Source organism: Pollicipes pollicipes, unplaced genomic scaffold (genome assembly GCF_011947565.3).
Source record: "Pollicipes pollicipes isolate AB1234 unplaced genomic scaffold, Ppol_2.1 Scaffold_3718;HRSCAF=4362_pilon_pilon_pilon, whole genome shotgun sequence".
Classification (NCBI taxonomy): Eukaryota; Metazoa; Arthropoda; class Thecostraca; order Pollicipedomorpha; family Pollicipedidae; genus Pollicipes; species Pollicipes pollicipes.
In genome coordinates this window covers 241,284-254,296 of record NW_023596361.1, presented here as the reverse complement: position 1 = coordinate 254,296, position 13,013 = coordinate 241,284, and the positions used below count along the sequence as shown (strand labels likewise).

General features: G+C 61.8%; 1 protein-coding gene across 1 annotated transcript; it reads left to right on the top strand.

Annotated features, from left to right (window-relative positions):
- Positions 1-906: 906 nt before the first annotated feature.
- Positions 907-12,772, top strand: LOC119092961 (receptor-type tyrosine-protein phosphatase kappa-like). Its single transcript, XM_037215858.1, has 6 exons — positions 907-921; positions 1,284-1,378; positions 5,495-5,629; positions 10,383-10,517; positions 11,518-11,670; positions 12,710-12,772. Exons 1-6 carry the CDS (start codon positions 912-914, stop codon positions 12,770-12,772), a joined length of 591 nt encoding a protein of 196 aa, XP_037071753.1. The 5' UTR covers positions 907-911.
- The last annotated feature ends 241 nt before the right edge of the window (positions 12,773-13,013 follow it).

Sequence of the window (13,013 nt, the reverse complement as noted above, 5' to 3'; positions counted from 1 at the left end):
TCCTCACACGGCAGACCCGGCTCGCGTCTGGCCGGTGTCCTCACACAGCAGACCCGGCTGCGTCTGACCGGTTGTCCTCACACAGCAGGACCCGGGCCGCGTCTGGCCGGTTGTCCTGACGCGCGCCGGCCTTGTGGCGGCTCCTTGACATCATCCGGCGCGGCCGCTGGTGACAGGCCGGTCCGCCCGACCCGCGTCGTGTGTCGCACCGCGCACCATTAGTCGAGCGGCGGCCACCCGATGCCGGCGATACGGCCGGCCTGGCGGGCCAGCCGGACAGGTGCGCGCCGGGCCGCGGCCCAGCTGGCCCTGCGCGGCGCCCTGATCGCCGAGCAGTGGCAGCGCGGCGCGGCTGGGCTCGGCTGGGCTCGGCTCGGCTTCAGATCTCAGATGAACCGGCCCGCAGATGCCGTCCGCGGTCTTCTCCTTGGCGTCCTGACGGGCTGCTATCGACCGACGCCCGGAATGTCGCGGCAGCGGCCGGACGGGCGGCGTGTTGTCGCCGGCAGCTTGTGGCGCAGCTGGGCTCGCTCGGCTGTCAGGTACCGGCCGCGGGGCGTGGCGCCCGCGCAGCCGACACGCAACCGGCGGAGCAGCCGCGGAGATTGTGTGTCTCTCGATGTCTGCGTCGTTTATCTGACGATGTGTGGGTTGGAGTAGTCACTGCGGTCACTGCCTGGCGACGTTATCGGCCGGTTTGCACGCAGTCAGTGCTAAAATGGGCCTGGCTGTCGGTGCTCCTGAAACCTACGATGTTCGCTTCGGCTCCGGAAGTTGTGCGGCCCAATGTTCATGGCGTTTGTCAGCCTCTAACCGGGCCGTCTCTCCACAGCATGCAGGGCGAATCGAGCCGCACCCCTCGCGTCACGGCAGCAAACCGTGCAACGAGACCAAGAACCAAAAACCAGAAGATGGTGCCATGTGAGTACTTGGTGGTGGCCCCCGCCTGCGACGTTCTGGCATCTTAAGACTGTTATTGGGAGTCGAGCCCAGTCGGGCTGGTGACCCATCTGCTGCGGCTCCAAGCTGCGTTAATGCAATCGCGCGTACAGTAATGGTCATTTGTTTCATACTCACGTCTGTTATGTTCAAATGGGCGTGACTGGCGTGAAAGGGTCCATACTGCTTAGCTTGTTCCCAGTGCACCATGTTATCTCACGAAGCTGTCGTGGCGACTCATGTCTCGGTCAAATTGACCAGCCAATCTGCAGGCCACTCAGCTGTGTAGCGGCCAGCTGCGTCGCACACGGACTGACCGCGCCTCCCGTGCCGCCCGTTGCCAGACGACTACAACCGGGTGGTGCTGGACATGCTGCCGGCCGAGCCGGAGCCCGTCGACGAGGCCGAGTCCGACTACATCAACGCTTCCTACGTGGACGTGAGTGGCATTATGGGGGATGGAGGCTGGGGGCGAGCGTGCCGGTCGCCGACGGTGCGTTAACGGGCCGCACCGGGCCGGACGAGGCGGTGCGGCTCCGAGCCGGCGGCGGCGGTGGCTGTCGCTGGCCGGGATTCGGAGCGGGGCGGAACGCTGGCATTGGCGGCTCATTGTTCAGGTTTTGCGTCGCCTCCGCGCCTTGCCACGCCGCCATTGTCTCCGTGCGCCGTGTTCGAGAGCGGGAGGAGTCCTGGTCGCGTCTGTGTGAGGTCCCACCGCCGGCCGAACCGCCGGCCGTCGCAGAACCTCCTCCCTCCCCCTCCCCCCCTGAGCCTTTGATGCTATCTCTGCGTGGGCGCTCCACGGCGTTAGTGCTACAGCAAGAACTGGTACCAATAAGAGTGCTGCCTTTCTACTGACAGTACTTAAACACGACATTATTTCGACGCGTCAAGACCTGTCATCCGTCATTACTTCTACTGCTAAAACTAGGCCAGTCATGACTTGTACACATTACTTCTACCGCAGACTTCAAGGGAATTAGTGCTACACGCCAAAGTTATACTTCAAGAAACGTATACCTATTATTACTGCTGCTGCCAAAAACTTATAGTTCAGCGATGTACACCTGTCATGTTTCTGCTGCAGAAGCTTATACAGCTTTTACGCTCACCTAACATTACTTCTACCGCCAATACTTAGCCACTTAATGGAAAATGCGTGCGCACCTAGCGGCGACTTAGGAATAACTGGCAGGTTACTGGGCAATACTGTAATAAACACTCCGTGGTTTCGACACGAAAAAGAATCATCCGTCATATTTCGTCATTTTTTCGATTTGCGGTGCTTTGCGTATGAGCGAAGGCTGTCATTTTGTTTGCAGAATTTCAATGAGGAACACAACTTTCTGAAACAATAATTCTCTTGTGTAGCACTAGGGCCTTATTTTAGTCATTGTAGTGGAAACCATGTTGCCTTTTAGTGAACACCAGGCCAGGGGTGTAGTTAAATATTCTGTCGCCGCCTCCATCCACGTCTTATCTGTGATAGGGGCGTGTCTCCATTATTTAAGCATGAGTCCATGACCTTCGCGGCGAGCGCCGTGTTTGATGTGGTTAGTGCCAAGTTTGGCTGTCGTTTTTCCAGTTAAGTCCCCAAACCCTTTTTTGGAACACCACTCCAGTGTCCCATACGTTTTTCCAGCATATGAAATGTCGCGTGGAACTTTTACCGTCGTTGGTCGCTCGATCACGTTATTTACACCAGCAATACTGCATCGATGCCGTGGAGTGGGCACATCTAGTTCGATTTCGTCCGTCCAACTGTACCCATGCGTTCGCTTCATCTGGGATTTTGGTGAGGCTTAAACTGTGGTGCGGAAGAATTGACGGGTATAATTTATGGAGTTTGACCTGTATCACACGACAAAAAAATTGTGCACAGGTATTGGCGGTCGAAGTAATTTCATGTATTAGTAGAGACAAGAAATGTTTGCAGCATTACGTTTTGTCGTTTTTATTACGTTACGCATTCACTACGTTTTTAGTATTGCATGGCACAAAAGTCACGTATAGCTCGTTACCGTTGAAGTAAGATCACTTGTAAGTAAAGGCCATTGCATGGTTTTTGCCTTTATAGTATTGATTGATTTACGTGTTTTTGCAGTTTAATTTCGGTCGTGGAAGAGTTTTTTCAGTGGAAGCGATGTCGTGTATAAGTAAAGACTAGTGTTTTGTTCAGCAGATGCCATGACAAGTATATGTATTTGAAGTATACATTTTGCCATTTCGCGCTCATGTCGGCGTACCTGGGATGTCATTTGGCGCACGACATCACCTCTACTGTCCTGGTTCCCAATACAACTGAAGTGGCATTTAATTAAGTAAAATCCCTAGACTTTTTCGCAGTAGACGTAAAGCCGTGTAGAGCCGATTCTGTAGCACTCCCGTCGGTGTTAGTTTTGCCGTAACGGGACGATGTTGTCCAAGTGTAAGGACAGCGTCCGCTTGCTGACTGCGACCGTCCGCGGCCCTCGTCACGTCTCGAGGGCCTCACAAGGTCTTCGCACTGGCGAACACCGCCTCCCTCCTCGCCGTCCGCGACCCCTGTCACGTCTCGAGGGCCTCACGAGCTCTCCGCACTGGCAGACACCGCCGCCCTCCCCGCCGTCCGGGGCTCTTGTCACGTCTCGAGGGCCTCACGAGCTTTCTCCGCACTGGCAGACACCGTCGCCCTCCCCACCAAGCGTGAGCCTTGTCACGTCTCGAGGACCTCACGAGCTCTCTCCCGCACTGGCAGACACCGTCGCCCCCCCCCCCCCCCACCCGAGCGCGAGCCTTGTCCACGTCTCGAGGACCCTCACGAGCTCTTTCCGCATGGCAGACACGTCGCCTTCCCCACCAAACGCCGGGCCTCCTGGGCCACGTCTCGAGGGCCTCACGAGCGCCTCACGAGCTCTCTCCGCACCGGCGGACACTGTCGCCCTCCCCGCCAGGCGCGGGGGCCCGGCACCAGGACGATGGGTTTTGAGTGTGAGATAGCTCACCGGACCCCCTGCCGCTGAGTCGGAGCGACCCCCCGCCCCTGTCTCGTGTGTGCGTGTGCATGTGCGTGTGCGTGTGCGTGTGTGCGTGTGCCGGGGAAAGGCGGCCTGCGGACCGGGCTGTCGATATGGACGCCGTAGAATGCTAGTAGACAATCCTGGTCCGGATGCGCCGATAGCCAAAAGCCCACAGACAACGCCACCGTTTCTTTTTGTGTTTTGTTTTGACAGGGACTGGTAGTTTGATGGGGGTCTGCTGTGGATGTCATGTTTGACATCGTCGGTGCGCGCCGAAATTTGATCAGTGAGACTTCCCGACACAACTTCCAGTCGTAGATAATGTGCCGTTTCTTAAGTTCTGAATGTGCTTATGAAAACTTTGAATCACATGCAAGTGATGGCCAGCAGCTGTGTTTTGTGGTCGAATAAATTGCGTGCCGTTTTCGAACGTTAGTTGTGGTGTGTGGTGAACCTCGTGACGCTCGACATTTGCCACGAACAGTTTGCTTTGGGGGCGGGGTGCTTTGTCATTCTGAAGGCGTGCATTAGTCTCGGAAGGCAAGTTCGATGGCGCAAATGATGGTGTGAATGTCGCGGTGAGTCTGGCGGCGCCGAGCCGGCTCCCGGCGGCGCGTCACGATCGATGGCTGTTTGGCTCGGTCGTTTGGGTCGCAGCAGTTGGGTCCTCCAACCATTAGCGTGGCTTGCTGGATGATGACAATCCGGCCACTCGCCTGGCTGATGTCAGCCGGGGGCGGCACTGAGCCTGACGTCCTCGCCATTAAGCGCGCGGGGCCGCTGGAGTGGCATTATCCGTACGCATTGAGTACTTTCGCCATCCTCAGGGGCCATTGACATTTGTCCTATTATGTGGTTACGGGCTTGGTTTCCTGGAGGGGACGCGTGCTAGTGGTTCCTAGTGGGCACAACCTGTTTTTGGACAACTTCTTCTCAAATGATCGTCGTGGCGAACTTCTGTTTCCGTGTGGTCATTCCGCTGACAACGCGTGGTTGTGATGCAAGCTTGGTGCTGCGCCGCACGCACGGCTACAGTGCGGAACACTGATCTGCGATGCTGCGCCGCACCGGACACTGATCTGTGATGCTGCGCCGCACCGGACACTGATCTGTGATGCTGCGCCGCACCGGACACTGATCTGTGATGCTGCGCCGCGCCGGACACTGATCTGCGATGCCTCGCCGGACCGGACACTGATATGTAGCGCTGCGCCGCACCGGGCACTGATCTGCGATGCTGCACCGCGCCGCACCATACCGGACACTGATCTGCGATGCTGCGCCGCACCAGACACTGATCTGTGATGCTGCGCTGCACCGCGCACTGATCTGTGATGCTGTGCCGCATCGCTCGGCTGCTGCGCCGGACACTGGTCCGTGATGCTGCGCCGCACCGCACACTGGTCTGTGATGCTGTGCCGCCTCGCACGGCTGCTGCACCGCACCAGACACTGGTCCGTGATGGTGTGCCGCATCGCACACTGGTCTATGATGCTGCACCGCACACCGATATGTGATGCTGCGCCGCGCCACACGACTCCGTCGTCCTGCCGCAGAGCTTGCTGAAGCCGAACGCCTACATCGTGACACAGGGCCCCAACGAACGCACGCTCAACGACCTCTGGCGCATGGTCTGGAAGGAGAACTCGCCCTGCATCGTCATGCTCACTAAGACGTTCGACTTTATCAAGGTGAGTCATCTCCAGAAGATGCAGGAGCGGAGCCGACGAATGCTTGTCTTATCTTTGCTAGGTCGCGGTGTTGATTCTCAGCGCCAGATGTGTTTTCGATTTCCTATCAATGGGTCGTGGTTTTGATGATCAGTTCCGGATATGTTTCGGTTTGCTCGCTGCAATTGGCTTGACGGATAAGACTGCTGATGCAGGCATGCCGCGACACGGATACTGCGGATGGTTGTATGGTGCCGTGAAATGATCGACCACTTCCTGGAAAGTGAGCCCGATCACCGAGCACAGCACCCCGGCACCCGCGGCCGGCAACCTAGCGCCCCCCCCCCCCCCGCCCGTCCCTCGACGTGGGGATGGCCATAGTTGGCCCCGCTGTAGCCGTGTGTCCGTCTGGTCTGTCTATTCGCTGTCATGCGGAACCCACGTGTACTGAGACCGTCTCGGCGTTTTCGGCTTAATGATTGGCCGACGCCTGTACGGCCCGTCGCGGTCCGTTCAACGTCATGCCTAGCCCACGTTTGCCCGAGCTGCCGCGACCTATTCGCCGTAATGGTGGGCGCGCGCTCCGCCCCGTCCCGGTGGGCGTGCTGGCGAGGCCTGTGTTTGCTCGTAGCGCGGCGTGGTTGAGGCGTGACGCGCGCCCATCGGGGGCCACGTTGCCCGCTCCCCGCTGATCGGAGCCGGCGATGTGGCCGGGGCCTCCACCGAGCCGAGCGGCCGGGCCTCCACCGGAAGCGAGGTCGGGGCCGGTGTTGTGTGGCGCCGCCCGGCCGGCCGGCCTCGTTGACGGGCGGTGGCGCGGCGCCGCGCTGTCGGCGGCGCGGCCGTTGTTATGACCCGCTGTCGTGACGGATCAGCGTATCGCGCTCCCGGGCGGATAAAGAGCGACGGCAATGGCGCCGCGGGCGCGGCCGCGCATTGGTTCCGGCCCCGCTCGGACTTTCCCGACTGGGTCCTGCTGGCTGCGCCGGAGCAGCGGTCCCGGGCTGGGACGAGCCAGGTCCGTCGCCTGATGTGAAGCGCCGGCAGGAGCGGGTACCAGGCGTGACTGCGGGTACACCTGGCCGTCGAGGCGGTGCTGTGATACCTGGATCATCGGGGCACGCCTGGCCGTACAGCCGGTGCCGTGATACATGGATCAGCGAAGCACGCTCGACCGTCCAGCCTGTGCCGTGATACCTGTATCATCGGAGCACGCCTGGCCGTCCAGCCGGTGCCGTGATACCTGTATCATCGGGGCACGCCTGGCCGTCCAGCCGGTGCCGTGATACCTGTATCATCGGAGCACGCCCGGCCGTCCAGCCGGTGCCGTGATAACCTGTATCATCGGAGCACGTCCGGCCGTCCAGCCGGTGCCGTGATACCTGGGATCATCGGAGCACGCCCAGCCGTCCAGCCGGTGCTGTGATACCTGGATCATCGGAGCACGCCCGGCCGTCCAGCCGGTGCCGCGATACCTGTACATCGGAGCACGCCCGGCCGTCCAGCCGGTGCCGTGATACCTGTATCATCGGAGCACGCCCGGCCGTCCAGCCGGTGCCGTGATACCTGTATCATCGGAGCACGCCCGGCCGTCCAGGCCGGTGCTGTGATACCTGGATCAGCGAGGCACGCCCGGCCGTCCAGCCGGTGCTGTGATACCTGGATCATCGGGGCACGCCCGGCCGTCCAGCCGGTGCTGTGATACCTGGATCATCGGGGTACGCCCGGCCGTCCAGCCGGTGCTGTGATACCTGTATTATCGGAGCACGCCCGGCCGTCCAGCCGGTACCGCGACACCTATATCGCACTGGCCGCCGCTCCCGGCCCTGCGGTTGGAACTTCGGTGCCAGTTACGATTTTGATGCGGGCGGACGGGCGCTTCTGAAGCGGCGGGGCCAGGCCTGCAAACACTGGCCACGTCCGAGGCACATGCCATCCGGCTGCGGGCTGCCTGCATAGCGCCGCGGCGCCGCGGGCCGGCGCAGCCTCCGACATCGACGCCGATCGCCCCGGGGCGGAACAACGCAGCTGGCGTACACAAACGTGTTCGTCAAATGAGGAGCTGGCACCACGAATGGTTGATGTTGACTTTTGGAATTAAATAAAAGGCTGCGAGGCACAAAAACAGCGTACATCATTTTTGAGCGTTAATACGGTGTAGGGGTATGAGCCAAACACCTTTCGATTCCGTGGATTCTTCCCATTTATCAATGACGTGAACGTGTATCATAGGTCAAACTGAACATTTTTCGTTATGCATGCTTGCTGGATGAGATCACAAACGATGCAGTTTATGCTTCTGCCTTGTGAAATTAACCGGTGTGTTGCTGCCTGCCCTGTCATGCAATGTTTTGATTACGGAACTGAGCCGTGTTTATAGCACGTATTTGCCTTGAACGGTACAGCTGATGACAGGAAGCGCTTGGACGCGTTTCCCGGTCAGCCGCCATCACAACCATATCGCTGGCGGAGATGCATTCGCCTCAGCAGGCGTTTCATGTAACAGATCGCCGGCGCATGCCGCGTGTGGTGCACGATCAATCACGCCGGCTGTGACGGAGTGCCGAGGCGGCGGACGGAGCGCGCCTGCTCGCGGCCGTGGTCCTCTGCAGCCGGTAGCCGGCGGCGGCGTCCGGGTCCGGACCGGCTGATGCCGCGCCGCGGCCGGCGCTCGGCGGGCGTCAGGGAGGCCGCCGCCGCGGTGGCGAGCCGCCTGATGGACTCACGGACCGCCTCCGCCTGTCCGCCTCTCGGACCGCCCGCGGCCGTCGATGGCCGCCGTGCAGCGTCCCCGGCCGGCCGACGCGGGCTCAGCCGACTGATCCCGGCCGGGTCCGTGGCGGCCGGTGCCTGGCTCTGCCGGCGGTGCGGCAGCCGCGCCGCTGACGACCTCTTGGCGACTGGCAGCCGCCCGGACCGGCTCAAAATAAGCTCCGGTCAGGTGCTGTCCGCTGATTGCGGCAGCCATCCGCCCCGTGCTGATCACGTGGCGCTGGCCGCGCCGCCGACAACGGGCTTGTGTTTCATAAGCCGGGATGGGTGACGGTGCTCAGCCGCCGATTGCGGCCGGGCTGAGCCGCAGTCTAGTGCTAAGTGGAACACAAGCCGTGGTGAAAAGTGCACCTCAAACGGAGGGCGCTTTGAACGTCGTAGGATAATTACGTTACTCACTTTGCATTCTTGCGAGGTTAATACCCTATGCGGCGACCCTGCACCCTATTGGTTGATGGCGATGGAAAGCCTTTTCGTGCCTACTAACGACGTACGTGACGGGATCCCGCGCTGCGTGTGGTGCGGGGATCTGCGCCGCACGCCAGGCGCGCATCGAGCGCTGCGGCGCAGATGGACCTTTGTCGGCACCAGTCCCGGATCTGCGTCGGAACTGCGAAGAAAGCGTTCGAGTGCAGCCGGGTCGGTTGATTCTGACGCTTCGCCGACGGTGAACGGGACTCCCCTCGGGAACAGGACTGTGTCGGCCAACCGGATGAGTTGCGTAGCGGGTGTTTGGACACCGTGGACGCGTTCTCGTTCTGTCCAAGCGCGTGCTGCTGAGCGTCCGACGCCGTTCTGAACCTCTTGGGCGCCGCTGGTCTTGTGTTCTCGATAGGGGGGATGATTGTCTGCGAGGGATGGTCGAGGGATGGTCTCATGTCCCAGATGGGGTCTTCGGGTACCAGTTCGTACCGCTTTGGACAGGTCCGCGCTTGTCAGACGTTCGGCGCCGGCCGCACGGTCGAGGATGACGCCGATCCCATATAGCGGTGTTATTCATGCTGAGTGTACTCGTATCTCGAAGAGGAGCGGTTCGGCCAACTCGACCCAGAAATAGTTTCGCCTATTGTGGGCGAGCGTGCCCGCATTGGCTGAGTGGAGATCGCGATTCAGCGTTCGCCCACACTCCAAACAGGGTCTGGTGCGTCGTAGACGCCCCCGCCCCAGCGTCCTGCGGTGACGCACCGGCTCTCGCTCGCGTTCGTCGTAGGCGCCCCGACCCCAGCGTCCTGCGGTGACGCACCGGCTCTCGCTCGCGTTCGTTGTAGGCGCCCCGACCCCAGCGTCCTGCGGTGACACACCGGCTCTCGCTCGCATTCGTCGTAGGCGTCCCAGCCCCAGCGTCCGGCGGTGACGCAACAGCTCTGGCTCGTGTTCCAGCCTAGTCAGCATACTGAATGCCATTTAGATCTCATGTCACAGCCCTCGACAATGGCCCTAGCGGTGGTGCGGCAGCAGCGGGCGGCACGGCCTCTGGAAGGAGTCAGCGACAGCTGTGCTCGTCACAGACCCGCAGGAACCGCTGTCAGGCCGTGCCGGACAAATTGCGTGTTGTTTGTCCCCGTGACCACTTACGGGTCGGTGCCTACGATCGAAGCCGGGTCGAAGGGAGCCCACATGAATGTCCGGTATTACCGCCAGCCCCGGCGGTCCTGGGGCCCTTGTCACGGACCTCGTCACACACGCGGACTATTAGCGCGAGCCGGCCGAGTGGCACGCGCGGCAGGGTCGCGCGACCCGGCCGGCGGCGCTGTGGCCCGAGGCGGTGACCGGGGCACCGCCGCGTCGCACGTTACGGCGGGGTTCAGCAGGGACGTCAGGCCCGTCGCGTCGCCGTCCACTGCTGTGCTCTGCTGTCTGGCCGGCCGGTACCTGGCAGGACACCGAGGCGGTCCGCGCGGCCCGGGTCTACGCGTGACCGCCCGGCCGGTCGCCAGGTGACGGCGCTGGGTCGAGCCGCGCGCCGCGGCTGCTGACCGGCGTGCCGCTCCGCTGCCGACAGGTGATGTGCGTCCAGTACTGGCCCGTGCTGGTGGACAAGGAGGAGACGTACGGCGACATCGTCGTCACCGTGCTCAAGGAGGAACAGCTGGCCAACTTCGTCATCCGCACCATCCGGCTGAACAAGGACGACCAGGTACGCGTCCCCGCCGAGCCGCGCCCCGACGCCTGGACGCCGGCGCGCACGGACGCACACACGCAGGCACGCCGGCGCGCACGGACGCACACACGCAGACACGCAGGCACGCAGGCACGCAGCCCGACAAGCCAATATGGTTGTTGGCCTACACGCACGCTCGCGTACAGGCCAAGGATGCCGGTTGGCCGCACTCGGTAACGCATTGATCAGCGCACGCGCGATCACACACCAGCGCACTGTGCGCACTAAGATCGGCTGAGCGCGGCCGACGACCTGAGACGCACACACCTACCGCGCACACAGCGCACTAGTTTACAGGCGCCCCTCGACCTGGCGCTGGCGTACTCTGCTGGTTATGGCGCCAGGCGTGGCGCCTGACGCCCCTGGACGCCAGATTACGCTTTGGCGACCGGCGGCCGCCGTCTATGATTAGTCGGCTCCGGTTGCCGTGTCCAAAGGTCAGGTGGTAACGACATCATCAGAGGACGCCACGCGCGCCGGCGCCTCAGCTGGTGCGGCCGCCCGCCGAGCCGCGGCGGCGCCGTGACGTGTCGCTGGACTGAGCTCACCGCCGCTCAGGTGTGCTTCTCTTCCCGTGAAGTGACGCCCGCCGTGACGCGTCGCTGGGCTGAGCCCACGGCCGCTCGGGTGGGCTTCTTTTCACGGAAAGTGACGCCCGCAGGCCAGTGATGTCGGCCAGTCGGAGGCTGCGAGGCCTCTCCGCCGGCGCTGGCCACCTGTCGGCGCTGTCCGGTGTCGATCTTGACATGGCCCAGCTGTGTTTGCGCCGTGCTCGCGCCCCCACCCCGAGTACGGCTTGTAGGTGGCGTCAGGGTGCGCGCGCACTGAGCCGGTGGGATGAGGCGCTCGTCGCGCTCAAAGCTGGACAAAGCGGGCTCTGAGACGTGTTCGACGCGTTGCACTGGCCTTGAGGCGCGTCTTTTGTCGGGCGCGTGTTCAGGTGACCGCATCTTGCCTCCCCGTCGCCGTCCGGCAGGAGCGGACCGTGCTGCAGTTCCACTACACCGAGTGGCCGTGCCACTCGTGCCCCTTCTCCAACGCCATTCTGGAGTTCCGGCGACGGATCCGCATCTGCCTGCGTCACCGCACGCCCGACCTCGACGGACCCATCGTGGTGCACTGCAGGTCGGTACCGCCGCGTCGGTGGAGGGGAAGGGGGGGGGGGGGGCGAGGGCCGCCGTCAATGTAGAGCGCTGATGCCTGTCTGAGTCCTTGGCTCAGCGTTTTCCGAGGCCTCCTGGGGTTCATATTGTTGTGTTATAAATATTTTGATGAGTAGAAAAAACGGCTGCGAAATTCATCCCCCACCTTGAGGCGCCACCTTTCCGCAGTGTACGGGTGGGGCACGGGACGTCAACTGCACCGCGTGGCCAGCGAGAGAGACTTTGGGCGCCGCGGCTCGGTGTCACTGACTGATAGTTATTCAGACACCAGCCCGAGGGCGTGCGCTTTGTTTCGGCCGACTGATATACAATGGCCAGCTGGCAGCCGGCCAGGCGGCCCTTCTGACACGGCCGGTCGCACTGTAGCATTGTGCGGCACAAAGGAGATCTCTCGGCGCCCGCCGCGCTCTCGGCTGACAGACCGCCGGCAAAAATGACCATTTGCCCTGGATGTGACCCACTTCGCTGCTGGGCTGTGAGTGCACGCAATAAACGCTCGGCTGGCACAAGCGCCTGACATGCATGGCCAGTCCCGAGACGCTTGTGCCGCTTGCTCGAAATCATATAAGCACAGTGAGTCCTGCCGTTCGTCCAAGTGGCTAGCAATCATTGGGTTCGTATATAACGTACTGCCTACCTTGTTGCGCAGTAAAGGATCTCATTCTGTCTGAGTGTCAAGGAGCCCTTATTGCGCCCCGCCGAGGTAAAAAAAAAAACAAAAACAAAAAAACGCTGATTGCTGTGCGTGTGCACGCCTTGTAGAATCAGACGAGCTGTTGCGCCAACCGGCCTCGGTGATCCGTGAATGTGTCGCGGAAATGCGCTGCCCTGCGCCACGGAACATCACATCTCAACGACGCCCACCGCCGGCACGGGCCGTGGTCGAACACCGCGCCGCCGCCAGCTGCGGCCGTGCCGGCCGGGCCGGGCCGAGGGAGGGGGGTCGGTGCCACCGGGAGCCGGCGCCGTGCTGATGGGCCCCGGTGCTTCGGTCCTGCGCGGCAGTCGATCGTGCCGACCAATTACCGCGCGGGCGGGGCATCGGCCGACGACCGCGACGCGTGCTGATCAGTGCGACGTCCCGGACCAGCGGCGGGGCACCTGCCTCTCGCCGCGGGGCTGACGGTGCGCGACTCTCTCTCTCTCTCTCTCTCTCTCTCTCTCTCTCTCTCTCTCTCTCTCTCTCTCTCTCTCTCTCTCTCTCTCTCTCTCTCTCTCTCTCTCTCTTCTCTCTCTCTCTCTCTCTCCTCTCTCTCTCTCTCTCTCTCTCTCTCTCTCTCTCTCTCTCTCTCTCTCTCTCTCTCTCTCT

What these genes read in the sequence shown, in the direction of transcription:
- LOC119092961 (XM_037215858.1), top strand. An exon ending in AGACGTTCGACTTTATCAAG is followed by an intron (nt 5,630 to 10,382) that starts GTGAGTCATCTC and finishes CGCTGCCGACAG; the next exon opens with GTGATGTGCGTCCAGTACTG. An exon ending in TCGTGGTGCACTGCAGGTCG is followed by an intron (nt 11,671 to 12,709) that starts GTACCGCCGCGT and finishes CCTGCGCGGCAG; the next exon opens with TCGATCGTGCCGACCAATTA.